The sequence below is a fragment of the Ceratotherium simum genome, chromosome 5 (assembly GCF_057802395.1).
Source record: "Ceratotherium simum simum isolate JZ-2026a chromosome 5, ASM5780239v1, whole genome shotgun sequence".
Taxonomy (NCBI): domain Eukaryota; kingdom Metazoa; phylum Chordata; class Mammalia; order Perissodactyla; family Rhinocerotidae; genus Ceratotherium; species Ceratotherium simum.
The window spans coordinates 18339406-18355316 of record NC_141904.1 but is presented as its reverse complement, the minus strand read 5'-3'; the positions used below and the strand labels follow the sequence as shown (position 1 = coordinate 18355316).

General features: G+C 36.8%; 1 protein-coding gene across 2 annotated transcripts in view; it reads right to left on the bottom strand.

Annotated features, from left to right (window-relative positions):
• The window catches only part of RYK (receptor like tyrosine kinase), a 96966-nt gene that overhangs the window by 29192 nt on the left and 51863 nt on the right, over positions 1-15911 (bottom strand). The window contains exons 7-9 of one of the 2 annotated variants that reach the window (XM_087430552.1): positions 8835-8935; positions 5498-5632; positions 4129-4215 (exon numbers count right to left, since the gene is read on the bottom strand). In XM_087430552.1, the coding sequence (XP_087286678.1) occupies positions 4129-4215; positions 5498-5632; positions 8835-8935 (323 nt within the window). The remainder of the gene's footprint in view (positions 1-4128; positions 4216-5497; positions 5633-8834; positions 8936-15911) is intronic. The other variant, XM_087430553.1, reaches the window with a different exon arrangement.

The window sequence follows — 15911 nt, the reverse complement described above, 5'->3', positions numbered from 1 at the left end:
AGATTTAGGTCTATACGTACTAACAGAGGAAGATCTCCAAAATATATTAAATTTTAAAAGCAAGGTGCAAACTATGTTTGTGTGATCAGTTGCGTTTTAAAAACAAAATTATATGAAAAATTAGATATACTTGGGTGCATTTTTTTCTTACTCATGGAGAGAACCATAAATTGTTTATGGTGGTTACTTTTAGAGATGGAAGAATTTACATTTTGTACCTTTCTGTCCTGTTTACACTTTGCAGCCTTACAAACATACAATTATAAAAAAATGACCACAGGAGTTCTGACTGGAGATTGTGGCCCATTTTACTGTTTTCTTCTTCTTACCTCTCTTTAGTTAAAAACAAACAAAAACAACTAATAACAAATTAGTAGGAAAAAAATTTAATTTTCCTATAATAGTCAAAATTAGTATAGTTATTCCATTTTATTATTAGCTTCTGAACTCATGGTTTTTGGTCCAAAGTAACAAAAGAAAACTAAAATTGACTTTTAGTTCAATGTTTTTGAAACAAAAACATGATAATGCAATTTACCAGTATCTTCAGTCTACACCTCCAAAAGAATTTTAAACCACCAAATATTTGCACAAATCTATAAGGATTTCTCTTCCTACAGGGACCACTATCTCAATAGTATAGGGGATTTTCTCCACTGTTTGAAAAGAACAGTTCCATTAAGTGAACAGTATATTTTCATTAGAAAATTGAAAATGAGCTTTAATTTTTAAAAAAATGGTTTTTAGACGTCAAAAACAAAATTAAGAGTACATTGTATCCTTAAAACACTTTCAAAGAAACCAATAACTAATCTGTACGTCAACAACAAAAATAGTGATAATAATTTATAAAGCTTCTGATCAATGCAATGAGATTGAGAAAAAGATATAAAGATTGGCAAAGCCAAGACGTACATCCCAGCCCTACCTAGTAAAATGCTGAACCAACAGTAAAATCCAGACCACTGAACTCAGGCACTATGGTTATGCGTCACATTCACTCTTAAAAGTGGAGCTGTCGAAGCTGAGAAACTGAAAAATTCATTTCCTTCCAAGTCTAACCAGTGGAATCACTCCCTCTTCGACTACTTGTTAGTAGTGTCCCCTTTCCAGACAGCTTTGCTTAGTTAAGACTTTTGTGAATGTGAGATGTGAACGTGAAACGGGTGGACAAACAGCCAAGGACTTGAAACACTGGGTACCTCTCTGGAAAAGGTGCTTCACACCAATGTCGGCTGGAATAAACTCTAGTTGTCTAAAAATAGCTTAAAATTTAGGATCATCTAGTAAATGGCAGCATGTGCCTTTATGACTCTTTCTGTAATCTAAATAATTTTAATGAAATTATGGCCAGTACTATTTGGGGGCTGGAAGGATCTTTTTAGGATTGAAAACTAGTAATAGTTGGGGGTCCGCATCCTGTTAGTAACAGTTTACCTTCCCGTCAACTGGTACGGAGACCCAAGCAAAACAAAAGGTAATTTTAGGATGCGTCGTCTTACGCATAATTTTTTTCAGGTTCTTAACTTTGATAAGCATGTTCTATTAAGCAAGGGACACTTGAACTGGATGATGATCTAAGAAAACTCTGAATTGGAGGAAAAAAAAATTTTTATCCATATAGTAAGAAAAAATCATTTTCCTGGATTCCTTTTCTAGTCTAGTCTAAGTCTTTTAATTTTACAGAAAGGTCTATTTTCAAGATGTATACATTTGGAAAGAATACTATAAAATAATTTACACTCTAAAAGCTAAAGAACAAAATGACAAAAAAACACATTTCCAAATTGCAAAAAATTAGCAGCTATAAAAGAAAATAACTTAATACCAATAACCTCGAATTAATTATTTTATGGAATTCAATTTCACAGTATTCACTGTGTGAAATTCAGATCCCTAATTTCAATCACCGGAAATTTTTATTGGAATATCCATTAACTCTCTATGCAAAATTATGAATTTTTTAAGAAGCCAAACTCCAATTTCCTGCTTATGCCTAAAGGCAAAGGTCAATGATCTTTTAAAAACTTATTTTTTGCACTTTAAGCTGCACTTCTAATTGTGCAGCACGTATTAAGCACACAGATTTGTGAAAGAACCTTGTCAGCTCTATGTAGCTTCAAATTAAGTAAACAAAAATAACATTCCAAGAGAATAAATCTCAGAGATAATCACGTGGAGTTCTCTCTCTAACAATTTCGAGGCAAGGACTGTGGTCAATGTACTTCCTCTCTGTTTCCCATGCAAACCAAGACCATATCTCGGCTAAGGACTCACTGTGCTTTCTCTTGTTTCCGTCTAGCTCAGAGAGAACATTTTAATTACAGTGGTAAGGCGTAGAAACAACCAAGCGACTACACTACAAGTGTATACGGGAAGAGAAATCTTATCTTGTGAAACAGTCCCAGTATCTACATTGTATTTTCTTATCACTAGTATTTCCTTCTTTCCCCTCTTACAACCACAAATCAACCCAATTCTGTGAAGAAACGTCTTTTGCTAATTCAAGATTCATTCAGAACAAAGTAATAATAGCCCAGTTCTAAACTGTCCATAGAATATTTACAAACCCCGGAATAAATATTAGAATTACGGGGAAATGTTTCCTTAAGAAAATGGGGAAAGTGTAACAAAAGGCAGCAGTTATTAAGCCCAGGGTTCAAATTTCACATTTACAAAAAGTAATATGTAAAACATCCGTCAAAACTAGTCAGAAAACCCACTGGGACGTAACCTAAATATTAGCCTTTAAAAGTATTTTGGGGTTAGGAGAGGTGGGTCAATACAATAAATAGCAAGTTAAACCTTTTGTTTAGAAAAGATAAAAGGTGTGTGTGTGTGTGTGTGTGTGTGTGTGTGTGTAGCATTCTTAACCAAGCAATTTTGCTAAATTAAAAGAAATCAAATTCCAAAGATTTTTTGTTAGATTAGCATAATCCAACTTTTTAGAAACAATAAACATAAATCCTTCATACTTTCCATGAATTCTGTTAAGTAAATTTAGAAACATAAGTTCTTATACATTAACTTTAAATGCTTCATAAAAGTGTCACCTCCTACTCATAAAACTGAATTTAATTTTTCCCTCAATTTCTGCATTCAAAATGCTAAATTTGTTTTTCCAAAATTAATATCTTGTCATATCAACCTATATCAGACACTGTCAGACATTAAGTACCCTATCAATTACCACATTTTTCTTTCTCTTAAAAAGAACACATAGACTTAAACTAAGAATTATTTAACCTTTTACAAACATCAATTATAAATAATTAAAACTGTAATATTTTAAAAGGTCTTGCTAATTTACCAGTATTAGGGAAGAAGCCATATATAAATAATATTCTAGTATATTTTGATAGAGAATCTCTTAACTGAAAAATTTACATAAATCAGTAAGTGAAAAATTAGGCATCACATTTCTCCCAAAGGAGAATATGTGAAAATAAATATTATGTTCATGAAAACATAAACCAGTGCTACCTTTTAGAAAACAATCTGACAATATCTATGAAAATTTTAAACGTAAACACTAAACACCTCTTGGGGCAGCAAGTCCAACTATGGCTGTACCTGCAAAACTATACCAAGAAATACACACACACACATGGATATTTTCTGCAACATTATATGTAATAGCAAAAAAAGGGGGGGTGGGGAATGGGAGGAAGGTAAACAGTGGCTGTTCACACCAGGTACTGTGGGTCTTCACCAGGTACTGTGGGTCTTGGGGTCATTTTTTTTTTTCTTTATAGTTCTCAGTCTCTCAGTAATGGGGGGGTGGAGAAGAGGGAAAACTAGTAATGTTTTTTAAGAGGGAAAAATCAAAGAATTTTAACCTAGGAAAAACACAGTAATAGAGATAGCAACAATGAAGTCAAGTGGATGCAGTTTAACTAGAAGCCTGAGTAATATCTAACAAACGTTTAATGTCTTAAATTATTAGACTTCTGTTTTCTATACCTAATGAGAACAACCCAAGTCTCCTAAAAAGTTAGCTTCATATGAGCTCAATTAACACGGACTGATTTAAAGGTCTGGCACACACTAAGAATCTGAGACAGAATTTTGCTGGCATGAGCCACCTTAGGAAAGCATTATGGAAACAATACGGGGAAAAACCCCTACCTTTAACTGTTTTTACAAATGCTTGTTTTTCTTTATTTGGATCTTTTTCATCTACTAAAATCCCATGGAAAATACGCCCAAAAGTACCTAAAAAGAAAAATAATAATTAATAGGATCATATGATAACCTTCACAAAATTATAAGCACAAAAAACTTTCTGGCATGATATAACTCAAAATAAATATAACAAGGGCCTATGTGATCAACAACATCACTCTAGTCCTAGAGCAAAAAGACCCAAATCTTTGTTTTTTAATGACTATTAGAAGTTCTTCATAATTATGAAATAACTTGCTTTTAGAAATACCATATTTAAACTAAGTATATGAGAATTCTTTCTGAATTATCCTAAATAAACCTATGATACAGCCAGGAGCACTGGAGAACAGTAATGGGGTGTCCATACAGGCATGTATGAGTTTCTAGGCTTAGAAAGCAATGACAAAGGAGAAAAATGGACTATCCTCATACATTCAAAAACAGACCAAAAAAAAAAAAAAATCTGCTTCTGTTAATTACTATTTGCCACTGGGGACAGTTCAAGCCCCTCACTTAGCTGTGACTGACCTACACGCATCCCAAACAACAGCTGAACTCGGAAAGACTCATACACACCCAAAACACACTCCAAACTCAGGTATGGAAGGGGGAAAAGGTAATTCTCTATTTAACAACTGGAAAAGTTCAATGAAGTATTTTATTATTAATTTCTGTTCTCCTCTTTCAGCATCTCTCCAATCAATGCCCTAAAATTCAAGAAAGAAAGCAAGGACCAGCAATTGAGGAAGGGAAGGGTCCTAAACTCTATCAAATATGTCTTACGTGTTAGTTCATTTAGTGTACATCATTTTCTCTAATCTTCATAACTAGTCAAAGAGTAGACAATGTAGTCCAAATTTACAGAAGAGGAAACTGGACATGGAAGACATTAAGTGATTTCTCCAAGGTCACACAGGTAACAAATCGTGAGACTGGGACTGGAATGCCAAAGCCCACACGTGCTCGTTCTGCTAGAACCCCACACTGTCTGTCACAGAGAAAATTAGTGAGAATATTTCAAAGAGGCCTGCTAGGCAGTGATCATCTTTAAACAAGAACTACACAGAAAATACACTTAAGGGTAACAAATACTAATATATATGCTTTCATACACTTGAAAATCACCAAAATTGCACCAAAGCCATGTGAAAGCAAATTAAAGATCTAAAGAAAGGGAAAATGAAAATCAGTTTTATAAAGGAAATAAACTGTGCACGGCTTTCTATCCCAAGACACAAAACGAAATGAAATTCTTAAAATTTGAAACAAAAAAATTTTTATAGTGCTAACATTAAATCTTCCTTGAAAAACATTTTGAGATAGTAAATACCTTCTTGGAGTACATCTTTTAGAGTTATCCTCTCCCTGGAGATTGCTATATCTTTCACCTTGGCTTTGGCCTCCAAAAGAGTGACACTTCTCAGGTCGTTCTTCTCTATCCGCAAAGTAGGATAACCTGAGGAGCCAACAAAGCCAAACCAAGAAACATAAATACCCTTACTACGGCATCAGGGTCAACTAGTTCAGTTAGAACCTCAGGACTCGAGTCACAGGAAGGAATGAATGTAAAGATCATAAACAGAAAAAGGTACACACATGAACAGGGAGAAGTACTTATGAAGGCCATACTAAGTTTTAGAGAAACACTTTCCACCTACCCCAAAATCTTAAAATGCAGAATTAAAACAAGAAACACTAAAATTAATATTACCATTACCACCACTTCGACTGCCTTTCAGCCAAATGAAACAAAGCTTTTACTCACAGAATTTAATTTAATCCCTCTTATGGACTATTTTTCTCCAAAAAGATTTTATAATGTACTCTCCTAACAAAGGAACTTTTCCATTGAAGAGATGTTTGTAAAAACACCTTTTCTAACAAAACATGATCTATTTAATCATTCTGGTATTCATACAGCCTAGTCACACCACTGTGAGATTCCTATTTGTTTTTGAATTCCCTTAATTCCCATTGATTCTTAGACAATGACAGCAAACACAAAATTTCTAGCCATAAATTACAATTTTCATTCCAAGTAAAAAATGTTGGACTAAAAGGAAGATCCAGTGTTACCAAGTAGAAATTGGAATGGTATCTCTAATGGTTTATTTGTTTTGGTAGATATTGGGAAGAAAAATCCCTAAGGAATTAGTGGACCTAGAAAATGATCATCAGTGGCTGCTAGAACTACATGAAAGGCTTTGGGGAACTTTATAATGGATGGATTAGGCTGACAACACCTGATTCCATTGATCAGCAGTTTGACGTGATATGTCTAGGTGTGTGAGTATATGCAAGTATTTGTATATGCTTAATCCCACCTGGAGTTCTCGGAGTTTCATGGATCTGTGGTCTGTTGTGTTTTGTTATTTTGGAAAATCCTTGGCCTTTATGTCTTCAACTATTTTTTCTACTCCTTTCTTTTCCTTTTTTTATTTATAAACAAATATATTTTCATTGAGTTTTTAAAAAGTTTTTATCATACATAATAAATGAATTATCTCTCTCCTTAAGGTAATGCCCACAAAAACAAGTAAATTTCTTACTGACAGTAACTAAAAAATTTTTAAAATAAATAATTGTATTTCCACTGACTTAAAAAAAAAAAGTTTTCTGCTTTTAGCATATATAATAATTGAATTATCTACCTCTTTAAGATTACATCCACAATCAAGAATTGACTCTAACGAGCAAAACTTGACATCTAAACATTAAAAGCAATGATGTGTTTCTTCTGAACAGCTTGATTTACTTTCACATCCATCTTATTTTCTGAAGAGCATATATTTCTTTCTTTTGTCGTTGGTGATGCTAACTGCTGTTATGATTTCTTTTATTTTTATTTTTTTATTTTTTTTATTTTTTTAAGATTTTATTTATTTTATTTTTTGCCCTCAAAGCCCCAGTAGATAGTTGTATGTTATAGCTGCACACCCTTCTAGTTGCTGTATGTGGGACTCGGCCTCAGGATGGACAGAGAAGTGGTGCCTCGATGCGCACCCGGGATCCGAACCCGGGCCGCCAGCATCGCAGCGCGCGCACGCACTTAACCACCAAGCCACAGGGCTGGCCCTATGATTTCTTTTAATCTAGAGTGCCCCCTCCTCCCCTTTTCTTTTTCTTGCCACTGTCTCACTGAAGAAACTCGGTCAGTTATCCTGGAGAATGTCCGGCATCTGCTTCTCTGAGTATCATTTAACTTGTTCCTCTACCCCTGTACTTCTTATAAACTGTCAGTCAGTCCCACAGCCTTGATTAGATCCAGGTTAACTCCTGGAAGGGAGGGGGAGACAGGACTACTCCCTGGGTGGCACATCACATGTGGGAGTACAAAACATCTAGTTGTCCTACTATTAGTGATGCTAGGTTTCATTAGTGGATTCAGGCGGTGACAGTCTGATCCTCAAATGGCAAAGTTCCCCATTTCCCTTTGTTTGTACAGTTTTAAACACTGATGATCTTTTCCTGAATCAAATATTTTATTAGGGGTTGCAAATATGTTTTCTAATTCTATCATTCCTTCCATATTTATTACTGAGATTCTTCTGTAAAGAAACACCCTCCCTCATCAACCAGCACTATCTGGTTACCCTGAAATACAGTTCATGCAGCCAGTTGCTGGTGCCTTAGCTGCCTCTTACAATGCTCAATTTTTTTTAAAAGTATCATTATAAACTCATGGATTTTTACACATTTTACGTTTCAATCCAGTGCAGTCGTTATTCTTTTTGATGCTCAAATGGCCCCATCTTTGGGAGCTCTTCAATTCTTTAGCAGCTTCCTTAATTTTTGGCTCAGCAACATGTCACAGGTTTACCTTGTACCCTCCAGACCCAGTCCTGGAATCATCCACTTCTCTGAAGAATCCTGGTTCTTTCTAATGCGAAACAGTATTGAAAGACCACAACAGGGCACTGGGTGAAGGACAGATATTCTTAATCTTAGTTTACTAAACAATAAATGCCAGCCCAAGGAAGATAACAGCAAACTGCCTACAAGAACCTAACTAAGCAATGGCCCCACTGAGTCAAGCCCTGACTCACGGCCCACTCTTCATCCCGATGATATGTTGTTTATTATTTGTGTGATGACTGATTTCTCATTAAGTCTAAATTATACTCTAAGAATGATTATCTTTCCACAAACATCTACATATTACCCTGTAAAAACTTTCATCAAAATCCTGTCCCAAAAAAAGGAAATCAGATTCCATGCTCTCAATTCTAATGGCAGCTAGCTTCCTATTATGATTAGAAAACAATGTAAAGTCCTTAACATAGCCCATAAGACCATCAAACAATTCATTAAAATCCAAGTCTCTGTCTTCATTCAGCTCAATGGCTTATTTTATCTAACTACCTGAAAATCTTCCTTCTGAATTTTTGTAGAAGTGATTCAGTAGCCCTTTTAATGTAATTAATCTATGGAAATCTCCCAAAATTAATTCTAGCAATTAAACTTAGATTTTATTTTTAATACTCCGATTTTAGAATGTTTCATTCAATGCTCTAGAAAGCAAAGTTGAAGATCAAGCCTAATTCTGCAAGTTAGACACTAGGTACACAGTATGGTACACATGTCCCACAAGTACCTAATCACACAGGACCACTGACAGACCACAGACAACTTGAGTAAATCATTTTTAGAATTAAATTAACTCTTACTGGTGATAGGAGTTGCATTGTTGGGTGTGTCGGCTCTCAGATACTGAGTCGTCTGGGTAGATGGCTGAGACAGCCCTTGGGAACTACTGCTGGCACTGATGCTGCAAACAATTTTTAAGAGAGAAATATTTGGCAAGTCAGCTTCAATGAGAAATTTCCTTTTCCCATACATACAAAATGCATATAGGTGTTATAACCAGCTTAAAATCCTGATGGAGATCACAATAATGCATGGATCTCCATCACAAATGTTCCATAGTGAAATTTTAATCTACCTCATAATGTAAAGCTCTATTTATTCTTTCCTTTCTATCTCCACAATCATCAAGCAGGTTCATCTTACCAAAGTCATTCAGAAATGTAGTGGCTAGTCCTCAGACACCGTAGATAGCAATCCTGAACCTCACACAACCATACGTTAGGGAACAATTATGTATCATCTCTTAGGGAAAGAGCCCAAGCCATTCAATTAGACTGCTTTTAAGAAAAGGAGTAGAAAGACAGGCCTCTTTTAATGATGGTCCAAAATCAAAGAGCCTACAGGTGTGGGAAGATGCTGACAAGCTCAAAGTTTGGGAAGGGTATCATATGTGGTTCAAGTTTGTTTAAGCACATGCATTTTACTTCTTCCCCAATCCCACCTTTTTAGAACTTATCAGAAATCTCTAGTACTTGAAGCATTCCATTACACCATATTCTTTAAATAATACAGGAGACCCAGAAGATGGTAGGCTCAAATAACTGCTAACCCTGTATTCAAAATCACTACAAATTAATGCCCCTCAAATGTGTATTTTTGTCTTTTCAGTGGGTAACAACCTCATCCCAGGTCACCCTTGGGCACATTCCAGTTTCCCTGCCTCAGCCCTTGAATTCTGCAGCAGTGAGGTGAAGCATAGAAATTCAGCATGAAGAGTGAAATCAGATGGGAGGAAGTTATCCCGGACCATCAGGACCGGCTTTCCATGCCTCCCTTAGCTACAGGATCAGCAGAGTCCAATCAGAGGCTCCCAACTTTCCTAAATATGCAAAGTCATTTGACTGACCACACTCCACACAAGAGATCTATATTTTCAAATCCTGGTAATTAAAAAAAATTTGTAATGACTAAAAGCTGCTATTCAAGAATTGATCTATATGAGTCTACACATGTAGTGGGTATGGAGCAGTACAGTGAAGAGATGAAGAGCATAACCCTTGAAATCAAAACTGCCAGCACTGCCATTTACTAGCTGTATGATCTCAGGCAAACTAACGCTTCTGCAGCCTCAAATTCCTCATGGATAAAATGAGCATAACATTACCTCCTGCAACATTGCTAAAAGGATTACATGACAAATATGTAAGTAAAGCATTTAGGACAGTGCCTTGTCCTCAAACATACATCTATAAATTACTGTTTCTAATTATTTTTATTATTGCTAATATTATGCATCCCCAATCTTTAGAATGATAAGAAACCATAGGACACCTGTTTTTGGAGTTCTGAGTACTACTCAAAGATCAGACTAGAAACCAATGTTGTTAACAGTCCAAGATTCAATAATGGGGAGGGAAGAGAAGCATTACCATCCCCAAAGGGAGTGGAATAAAGGACTTCAACTTACCCATGAAATGGGATTAAGAAGACTTACCCACCACCCCAGAATTTGTGTGACGCTCAAGTTGTATAATATATGTGAGAGTACTACTTAAATATTACCTCCAATATACTGATGGTTGAATAAATGCCCAGACCCCAAATTATTTACTAGTTATTGTGTTTCTCTCCAGTAACTGAACAGTAGGTGGCACTCTTGTACCACCTCAGAATTCTTGAAAACACTGGGCGGGCACACAGGCAAAGATGTTATGAGTACATCCACGTCAATTTTTCATTCATTCAGCAGATATTTACTGGATCCCTACGATCAGCAAAGCACTATGTTAAGTGGTCAGAACAAACCTTCTTTGAAATCCCAGACTTACTGCTATGAGAGAAGCAGGGAGCAGATAGAGATCTCCCCTGACACCTATTAAATCAGTATCTACATAGTTACATCACAGGAGGTGGAAAATGAGATAAAAATGTACATTTGCTAGCACTTAACAGTTTAAAATCACTCTAAATAAATGACTTCATTTGATTTTCATAAGCAAGTAAGATTAGTTATGGAGATATTAACCCTGCTCTAGAGTTGAAGTTAGAATTTAGGGCAAAGATCATCATTTTTCTTCAGAGCACTTACTATAATTTTACTTTTCTATTTTTCCATTTAACTCATTTATTTGTTTAGTCATTCAACAAATATTTATTAAGTGTCTATTACATGCCAGGTACTGTGCTGGGTGCTGGGGATGCAGCAGTGAACATAACAGATAAAAACACCCACCCTCACGAAGCCTCCATTCCAGCAGGGGCTTCTTATTTAACACCTCTCTTGCCCAAGCAGACTATAAACTCCCTGAGGGCAGGAAAAAGTGCCTGTTTGTTCCCCGCCGCTCCAGCAGTTAAGCCAGGGCTTGGCACAACAGGACCCAGTGGGCCCAACCGAGCCTCCATGAGAGCTCAGTAAATACTTACTGGATCAATCAATCAATGAACAGAGAGAACCACACTTCCTTGGGATACAAAGACCTAAACCAGACAGAAGAGTTGCTTCTTACAATTGCAACAAAAAGAATAAAATACCTAGGCATAAACTTAACCAAAGAGGTGAAAGAACTATACACGGAAAACTATAAAACGTTACTGAAAGAAACTGAAGAAGACACAAAGAAATGGAAAGATATTCTGTGCTCTTGGATTGGAAGAATTAACATAGTTAAGATGTCCATACTTCCTAAAGCAATCTATAGATTCAATGCAATCCCTATCAAAGTTCCAACAACATTTTTCACAGAAATAGAACAAAGAATCCTAAAATTTATATGGAACAACAAAAGACCCCGAATAGCTAAAGGAATCCTGAGAAAAAAGAACAAAGCTGGAGGTATCACACTCCCTGATTTCAAAATATACTACAAAGCTATAGTAACCAAAACAGCATGGTACTGGCACAAGAACAGACACACAGATCAATGGAATAGAATCGAAAGCCCAGAAAGAAACCCACACATCTATGGACAGCTAATCGCTGACAAAGGAGCCAAGAAGATACAATGGAGAAAAGAAAGTCTCTTCAACAAATGGTGTTGGGAAAACTGGATAGCCACATGCAAAAAAATGAAAGTAGACCCTTACCTTACAACATACACAAAAATTAACTCCAAATGGATTAAAGACTTGAATGTAAGACCTGAAACTATAAAATTTCTAGAAGAAAACATAGGCAGTACTCTCTTCGACATCGGTCTTAGCAACATATTTTCAAGCACCATGTCTGACCAGGCAAGAGAAACAATAGAAAAAATAAACAAATGGGACTACATCAAACTAAAAAGCTTCTGCACAGCAAAGGAAACCATCAAGAAAGCAAAAAGACAGCCTAACAATTGGGAGAAGATATTTGCAAACCATACATCTGATAAGGGCTTAATCTCCAAAATATATAAAGAACTCATGCATCTCAATGACAAAAAAACTACCAACCCAATTAAAAAATGGGCAAAAGACCTGAACAGACATTTCTCCAAAGAAGATATACAGATGGCCAACAGACACATGAAAAGATGTTCAAAATCATTAACTATCAGGGAAATGCAAATCAAAACTACAATGAGATATCACCTCACACCCGTCAGAATGGCTATAATTAACAAGACAGGAAACAACATATGTTGGAGAGGATGTGGAGAGAAGGGAACTCTCATACACTGCTGGCGGGAGTGCAAACTGGTGCAGCCACTATGGAAAACAGTATGGAGATTCCTCAAAAAAGCAAGGATAGAACTAACATATGATCCAGCTATTCCACTGCTGGGTATTTATCCAAAGAACTTGAAAACACCAATGCGTAAAGATACATGCACCCCTGTGTTCATTTCAGCGTTATTCACAATAGCCAAGACTTGGAAGCAACCTAAGTGCCCATCAAGGGACGAATGGATAAAGAAGAGGTGGTATATATACACAATGGAATACTACTCAGCCATAAGAAACGATGAAATCCAGCCATTTGTAACAACACGGATGGACATTGAGGGTATTATGCAAAGTGAAATAAGTCAGAGGGAGAAGGTCAAATACCGTATGATTTCCTTCATTAAGTAGTAGATAATAACAACAATAAACAAACACATAGAGACAGAGATTGGATTGGTGGTTACCAGAGGGGAAGGGGGGAGGGAGGAGGGCGAAAGGGATAATTCGGCACATGTGTGTGGTGATGGGTTGTAATTAGTATTTGGGTGGTGAACATGATGTAATCTATGCAGAAATAGAAGTATAATGATGTACACCTGAAATTTATACAATGTTGTAAACCAGTGTTACTGCAATAAACAAAAAATTTAAAAAAATAAAATAAAAAAAATAAAAAGGGAGATAAGCATTAGAAAATTGTTCAAGAGATATGAGCAAAAGAGAGTGAGCCCTTCTCTTTGATGATGGTAAAGGATTTCAAGAATTGAAAAAAGGTAAAAAAAAAAAAAAGAGTTGCTTCTGACATGAGCTGTTGATATATATTGAAAGAGGCCAAGAATTATTGGCATAAAAAAATGGTTTTTTGCCTTTCTCTACTCATTTTTCTTTCAACAAATTCTTCATTCAACAGATACCTGTTAGGCATTGGTTACAGAAATAAACAAAGAGAAATAAAAGTGACCTTGTCACCAGTAATAGCGAGGGTAGAGGGGTAATGGAGATAATGGAAAATGAAGACACTGCCAAATAACAAGCTCAAGTATCCCACAAAAGAGGAAGGAACTTTCCTACAGTCATAGACTAATAGGGAAAGACTACAGGGTGGACAGGCTGCAGATCCATCCCTCCGTGGAAGGACTTTAGAGTAAATGTGGAGAGAAGCTCTGCCTCTCCAGGGAAGACTCACCTGGCCTAACACAGAGATTGAAAAGATCAACTTACAGTGTCAGGTGAGGGAAAGCCACACACATGGGTTCCAACTGCCCCTTGCATGGCACATCTTAGGCAGTTTTATTCTCTGCCTCTAAAGAAGCTCTGTGTATAAGAGGACTCTGGCTCCTGAGTGCCTAGAATTGAAGAACTCTACCATCCCTTCCAAGGAATTCCATGGCGTCATGGGTTCCATGAAACCACACAGGGCTGTTTTGAGAATTAAGGGAATTAGTGGATGCAAAGCATATGGAACAGCGCCTGGTATACAGCAAGTGCTTTATACAATTAAAATATTGAGTTATTACAATACAGCTATTACAATAATGAGTCCCTCCTGCTGCTCTGCCCTGGTCCTAGCAGTGCAATCCTGGAAAAGTTATTTAACCTCTTTAAGCCTGTTCTTCATCTTTAAAACAAGGGCAGTATCATACCCACAGGTTGCTATGAGTGTCAAGTAAGATAATACATGTAAAGTGCTTAGCCCAGGACTGGTAAAGAGAAAACACTTGATAAAATGGCAGCCACTGTTATCTCAGTGGCCCCTATGCAGAGACAAGCAGCAAGGGTCTTAAATGCTATTAGATTACTGGATGGGAACTTTCTAGTCACCACTGTTAACTTGCCTGGCATGTAATAAATAATGGCTAATAGATTAGGAAAGAGCTGAAGAAGAAATTAGCCCATCACTACTAGCACACTGCACCTTTCTGAAAACAAAAATCATAATAATGGCACTTACTATATATGGCGATGCGTTCTAAGAGCTTACAGCATTATTTCATTAAAACTTGACAACATCCCTACTAAGTAGGCGTCATTATTATCTTTGCTTTATAGATGAGGAAAATTGAGACATAAAGAGGCCACATAACTTACTCTATCTAGGCTACAAAGCTAGTAAGTAGAATAGCCAGAATTCAGAGATGCTCTTGCTCCAGAGTCCATGCTCTTAACTACTAGGCTATGCTCTGAAAATATGTGAGAATAGAAGTTGCTTTTATTCAATGTCTGGAAACCTTCACCTGAAAACTAGTGAGAACTGGAGCACCAGTTCATGGGTGGTAACTGATTATTTCAGCAGGCAAAGGTATATGGTCCCATGGAATCTGAAAGTTCTTGCACGACTCTGGCCTACGTGGGCTCACAGCCCTAGCACACACGCAAGCATTCAAGGAAAATGTGTGGATCAAGACTGACTTTTAAATGTCGTTCTCTGCAGTGACCCCTGTAACTCTACGTGTACCCTTTCTCCACGTCCTATCAAAATGGTCCTGTGACTTCATTTCCCCTGGGGTGCTTCCAAATGCCATTTCTTCCTCTACAAAACCTAACTTCAACACCACCATAAACATACAACATATTCTGAAACATGTCACCCACGTATTTCTTTTCTCATTCTTATCTCATTTCTCTACTGAGATAAAGAAAGTTAAACAGTGGGGACAGAGAGTATTTAGTGTCAGATACTGAATCCAACCAGGCTCCCTGTCCCCTTGTGTTTTGTTTATGCCACAAATATGCTTACCTACTGTATGTATGACACTGTGTAGGACTGGGGATTCAGCAATGACTAAGGCACACTGCTCTCTAATTGGAAAAAGCTTACATTCTAGTAAGAGAGACAAGTACATAAAAAATGATTATAGATGGAAAAAGAGAGACAGAGGGAGAGAAAGAAAGACAAAGAGACAGAGAGAAGAGAGAAATGGATAGTCGGGAGGCTTCGAAAAGACTTCATGAAAGAGAAGACTTCGTGAAAGAGATGGCAATGGAGTTGAAATCTGAAGAACAGACAGGGTTTGGACCGGTGGAAAATTCAGGGAGTCCTGTGGACAGAAGGAAAGCATGAACAAAAGTCCTGAAGGGCACAGTGTAGGGCAAAGCGAGGACCAAGTAATTATCTGACTGCAGCATAAGTAAGCATATGGTAAGAAGGAAAGAAAGGTTCAAAGAGCATGGGGGATACGTCTCCACATAAAGCAGGGCTGGGAAAGCCAAGTCATGAAGCTGGGAACGTCTTCAGTCAGCAAGTGGAAAGCACTGGAGGAGGGAAATGAGAATCATGTACTGGGAGAATAAAC